The following is a 5,804-nucleotide window of genomic DNA, read 5'->3' on the forward strand; positions in this document are numbered from 1 at the left end:
GACCCAACTCACCACCAGATGGTGATCAGTTGACAGCTCTGCCCCTCTCTTCACCCGAGTGTCCAAAACATACCGCCTAAGATCAGATGAAACGATTATAAAATCGATCATTGACCTTCGGCCTAGGGGGCTCTGGTACCACGTACACTTATGAGCACCCTAGGCCACCAACAACAGACAACCACTCTGGTTCAGATCAGGGACGCCGTTCCTCCCAATCACGCCTCTCCAAGTATCTCCATCATCACCCACGTGTGTGTTGATGTCCCCCAGCAGAACTATGGAGTCCCCTACTGGAGCCCCATACAGGACTCCATTCAAGGTCTCCAAGAAGGCTGAATACTCCGAACTCCTGTTTGGTGCATAAGCACAAACAACAGTCATAGTTTTCCCCCCCATCACCCGCAGGCGTAGGGAGGCGACCCTCTCGTCCACCGGGGTAAACTCCAACCCAGCGGCGCTCAGCCGGGGGCTTGTGAGTATCCCCACACCCTGGGCAACTCCGGAGTAGGACAGAGTCCAACCCCTATCCAGGAGTACGGTTCCAGAACCGAGACTGTGCGTAGAGGTAAGCCCCACCAGATCTAACTGGTAGAGCTCCACCTCCCGCACAAGTTTTGGCTCCTCCCCCCACAGAGAGGTGAAGTTCCACGTCCCCAGAGCCAGCCTCTGCCGCCCGGGTCTGGTCCTCTGGCCCGGGTCCACCCATTTGGCAACGCACCCGACCCAAGCGGTTTCTCCCACAGGTGGTGGGCCTACGGGATGGAGATAGGGGTGCTACGTAGCTTCTTCGGGCTGTGCCCGACCGGGCTCCGTGGCAAACCCGGCCACCAGGCGCTCGCTGACGAGTCCCCCGTCTGGGCCTGGCTCCAGACGGGGGCCCCAGGCCACCTCCGGGCAGGGTCACTCCCTCTCTACCTTGGCTATTCATGGGGTTTTTGAACCATTCTTTGTCTGGAACCTCACCTGAGACCACTTTGCCATGGGAGACCCTGCCAGGAGCACAAAGCTCCAGACAACACAGCCCTCAGGTTCATAGAGACACACAAACCTCGATAAGGGGATGGTTCCCCGGAGAGGCAAATTTTTTGATTTTGAGATTTTGAATTTGGGGTTATCATAAGCTTTCAAAATTATATCAAATAAATGCTTGAAATATCTCACTTTGCATGTAATGAGTCTATATGATATATTAGTTTCACCTTCAACTTTTGCACCATATGCTAATTTTGTGAGTTTCACCCGTAGACTTCACATGCCTTGTACCACAGAAATGAAACAGATTTGGGGAAGTGCAAGTTCAGTAGGGGTGCACGATTCGATTCAATATCGATTTTTAGGCTCATGATACGATTCAAAAACGATTCTCAGTTAAAAGAACAATGTTGTTAAATTTTTTTAACATCATTTTTTGGGCATTTCCACCTTTAACTCACGACAGCACAGCTAGGTGAGAAAGGGGGACAGAGGGGGAAGACCTGCGGGAAATCAGCCCTCGTCGGACTCAAACCCCTGACCTCTGCGTTGAGGCACAAACCTCTACGTATATGTGCGCCTGTGCCACCCACTGACCCAACCCGGCCACATGTAGTTACTTTTCCCATGTGATAGCAGTACTCAAGTCCGGTCTCGGACTCGAGTCTTGGACTCGGCCTTTTCTTGGACTCGACTAGTCTTGGTCTTGGACAAGTCTTGGACTCGACTAAGGTGGTCTTGACTACAGCCATGTGTGATAGTAGACACGCTATTACAAAATAAAAATTATTGATTGGTTTTTGGAATGCTATGAAACGATCTAGAATCGGTAGAGCTTGAATCTACCTGTCTCATCTAGGTGAGAAAGGGGGAAGACCTGCAGGTCACAGGTCGGACTTGAACCCCGGACCTCTATGTATATGCGCCCCTGCTCCACCAACTGAGCCAACCGGGCCACACTCGTCAGGTGTGGAAATTGGGTATCGAATGACGAGGAATCTGACCTTTCCCTTTTTTTTAAGATTATCTTTTGGGCATTTTTAAGCTTTTATTTGACCGGACAGGTGAAGACATGGAGGGGTGGGGTGGGGAGTGATGAGCATCAAAGGGGTCGCAGGTCAGAATCAAACCCCGGGCCCGCTGTGACGGGGAGTAGACCTCAATCTGTGGGCGCCCGCTCTACCAACTAAGCCATCCGGGCGCCCGAATGATCCCTTTTAACAAGAAGAAGTTTTAATAAATCCTTTGAAAACATTCCTGATTTAATAGTCTGATTATCTTATTCTTTAATAACTATCTAATTATAAATCAGCATCCAAAGAACAAATGTGACTGAGAACTGAACGTCCTCCGGATCCAACTGATAAAATATCTGAATTATATTCAATAAGACGACCCCGTGGACTCAATAAATGAGACCCGTCCCTTCTCTGCCCCTCTGCTATCCGATAACTACCCCACCAGGGACTAATTCCTCTGGGTAACTGTCACTGTTTTGGTCATTTTAGGACATTCATGCAATAATACGGCCACGTTTCGCTGATGCTGTTAATTCCCTAACAGAGATTAAACCCTGACCATGATGTCTGCCGTCTGCTGTTATTTCCCAGAGATCCCGGCGGAGCACATCGACCCGGCTGCCATCGACCTCACGCCCCTGGTCAATACCTTAATAAACACCAGCCAATCGGGTACGTTGTCATAATATCTGTCATATGCAGATCAATGCTGAGCTATAACTCTTCTTAATGGATTTCGTGATTACACCACAGGTCAAACTGCAGAGCTTTAAAAGAACAGTTCACTCAAAGGACACAGGACACTTTCTCACTGTCTTGTTGTGGTCTCTGTCCGTGCTGGTCTACGTCCACGACGTACCACTTCCAGTATTGCTCCGGAGCAGACGGATTTCACTCCTTTAGACTGGATGTCCGTCCCCGTTCTCGGCCTCTTACGTAACGTTGGTAGAAACGTCGCCTTTTTGTCGTCTTTTCGCCGCCTTTTTGTAATTGTTTTGATACCTTTTTGTCATCTTTTCAGATGTCCGTCCCCGTCCTCTGTCTCTGTGTTGGTGCTCTAACCTGCGGCTGATTCATGAGAACTATGGTTACCTGGTCCTCAGGTCTCTGCAGGATAAATCCAGATAGCTAGCTAGACTATCTGTCCAATCTGAGGATTATGGTTACCTGGTCCTCAGGTCTCTGCAGGGTAAATCCAGACAGCTAGCTAGACTATCTGTCCAATCGGAGTTCCTGTTGATGACCAGGGTTACATAACATTGGTAGAAACTGTTTTGTAGCCTTTTTGCCGCCTTTTTGTCGCCTTTTTGTCGCCTTTTTGTCGCCTTTTTGTCGCCTTTTTGACCTAAAATGTTATTTCAGTGTTGTTTTTAAAACCCCAAATAAGTCCCGGGTCAGTTTGACCTGAGGGATACGAGAGGGTCCCGAAGGTGAAGCAACACAAGGGTTAAAAACCTGGTTTGCTATGTTTCCCTGGTTTGAACCAAAATAACTTGACTGAAACAAACATATCTAGAATTGAAACATCCTTGTATGCCGATGCATCTCAATATTAGTCCTCCCGTGTCTCTTGCTGTCCTGCAGGCTCCCGGCAGCTCTTCTCCCTCCTCAGCGTGACGTCCTACAGCTCCCTGGCTCTCCACAAACTCACCCTGCTCGTCTACAACAGTAAATACCAACTCTTTACAAAGTTCTCCGTCCCCTCAAAGCTGCTCAGTCACAAGATATTAAAGAGTTAGACAGTTAGACTTTCTATTGGACCTCAATATATTGAGAAAAGTCTGCATTACTGGGTCCATTTCTATAATAAATATAACTTTGTCAGTACTGCCATCTAGTGGATGGATGTGTCACTGCATGTAATTAACTTTTTTTTTAAACCCTCATGTTGTCCAAATGTTGTGTTCATGTTGTCTTCATGTGGTCCTCATGTTGTCCTCATGTTGCCCGCATGTTGTCCTCATGTGGTCCTCATGTTGTCCTCATGTTGTCCTCATGTTGCCCTCATGTTGCCCGCATGTTGTCTTTATGTTGTCTTCATGTGGTCCTCATGTTGTCCTCATGTTGTCCTCATGTTGCCCTCATGTTGTCTTCATGTTGTCCTCATGTTGTCCTCATGTTGTCTTCATGTTGTCTTCATGTGGTCCTCATGTTGTCCTCATGTTGCCCTCATGTTGTCCTCATGTTGCCCTCATGTTGTCTTATATTAATGTTCTTTTTAATTCCCCAAAATAACATGATTGATTCCACCCAACGCTCTTTGCCAAGTACAAATCTCTACTTTCATTAATTTTGGGGCGTCTTATTCAATTTTATAGCATTGTAAAACAAATGGAAGTGTTTTTGAAATAGTATTGAGTAAAAGTTGACATATTCCAGTCTGTGATAATCATCAACATCCCTTCCGTCTCAATAATTCCTAATTTCTGCTTTTCTACCTCAAACATTAGGTACAATTTCCTATAAATGAGGTTTATTGATCATAAATTCCAAAAATAACTGTAAAACTAAAGTTAATAACTTAGTGGTATGTAGTGTTGAGAATGTCAAAAAAAGTTTTAAAAGTGTTGAAAAATGGGACAAAAAAGTAAGAAAAAGTTTAAAAACCGCTAAAAAGTGTCAACAAAAGTGTTGATTTCAATTTTGACTCAACAACACGAGGTTTAAATGTGGATAGTTTTTGTATATATTTGTTTTAACGCCACACGTTTGGACTTTATTAGTGCTGAATGAAATAAAATGTGACACGCCGTTTTGCTGTTTTGCAGTTTCCAGCATTAAAAGCTTCGAAAGCAACACGTTCAGGAGAAGATTCTGCTACTGCGTCACAAACGAGACCAACGATCTAACAGGTGAGCACACTGAGATGCATTCAGGGCCCTGATCCAACGATCTAACAGGTGAGCACACTGAGATGCATTCAGGGCCATGATCCTACGATCTAACAGGTGAGCCCCCCCCACTCAGATCAGCTGGTATTCTGTCTATAATGCAGTATTATGGACTTTTCTAAGTGACCCCAGACTTTTGGCCTGTACTGTACATACTGTTTAAATATTAAATATCTCTTTTTAGACTTCACGGCCATCCTGTTGGATGTGATGGGAAACTCAACCAGTTACCTGCACGAACTCTTCAAATCTGCCTCCATCTTATCAGGTGGGTGACAACATAAAGACATTCTAATACGTAGTGTAGGTGAGATCTGAGATTAAGGACAGGGCCGTAGTCAAGTCCACCTCTGTCGAGTCCAAGACCAGGTCTAGTCGGGACAGAGTCCAACGAGGTTCGAGTCAATACGGAGTCCAAATGAGAGACGGTCACTACCGAGAGAATCCTCTCCAAGACCTACCTGTATCTGATGTGAGAGACACATCACATCATCATACTAGTAGTTTATTGGAACATATAGATAGGTCGAACCCCCTTTCTCTACTTTTATTCTTTATTAAATAAAAAATCGTATGCTTCCCTTATTACACGTCATAGACTCAGATGCATACACACATTTACATTGTTTTTCTTTCTTTTCTTACCTTTCTTCTTAGCCTCTATCTGTAGCAGATTAAATAACAACACATCCGTTCTAGACTGCCCATCTTCTACTTTAACATGTTTACGTGGCTTTATTATTTGTAATAATCAGAAAGGAAGTGCATTTAGTTAAAAATATCAAATGGAAATGTTTCCCATTCTTTAACTTATCACCTTTCCTCAAGGATTAAGAGTACAAAGAGTTCGCTGACATTGGGTCTGTGGCTAAAATGAAACTAACTGCTACCTGATGATTATATAAATATATATATATAT

General features: G+C 45.0%; 1 protein-coding gene across 1 annotated transcript in view; it reads left to right on the plus strand.

The window, feature by feature from the left end:
* LOC117953958 (HERV-H LTR-associating protein 1) overlaps nt 1–5,804 on the plus strand; it is a 10,963-nt gene that overhangs the window by 1,339 nt on the left and 3,820 nt on the right. Inside the window, exons 3-6 of the mRNA XM_034887375.1 lie at nt 2,586–2,666; nt 3,579–3,662; nt 4,763–4,846; nt 5,070–5,153. Of these exons, the coding sequence (XP_034743266.1) occupies nt 2,586–2,666; nt 3,579–3,662; nt 4,763–4,846; nt 5,070–5,153 (333 nt within the window). The remainder of the gene's footprint in view (nt 1–2,585; nt 2,667–3,578; nt 3,663–4,762; nt 4,847–5,069; nt 5,154–5,804) is intronic.

The sequence above is a fragment of the Etheostoma cragini genome, chromosome 12, assembly GCF_013103735.1.
Source record: "Etheostoma cragini isolate CJK2018 chromosome 12, CSU_Ecrag_1.0, whole genome shotgun sequence".
Taxonomy (NCBI): domain Eukaryota; kingdom Metazoa; phylum Chordata; class Actinopteri; order Perciformes; family Percidae; genus Etheostoma; species Etheostoma cragini.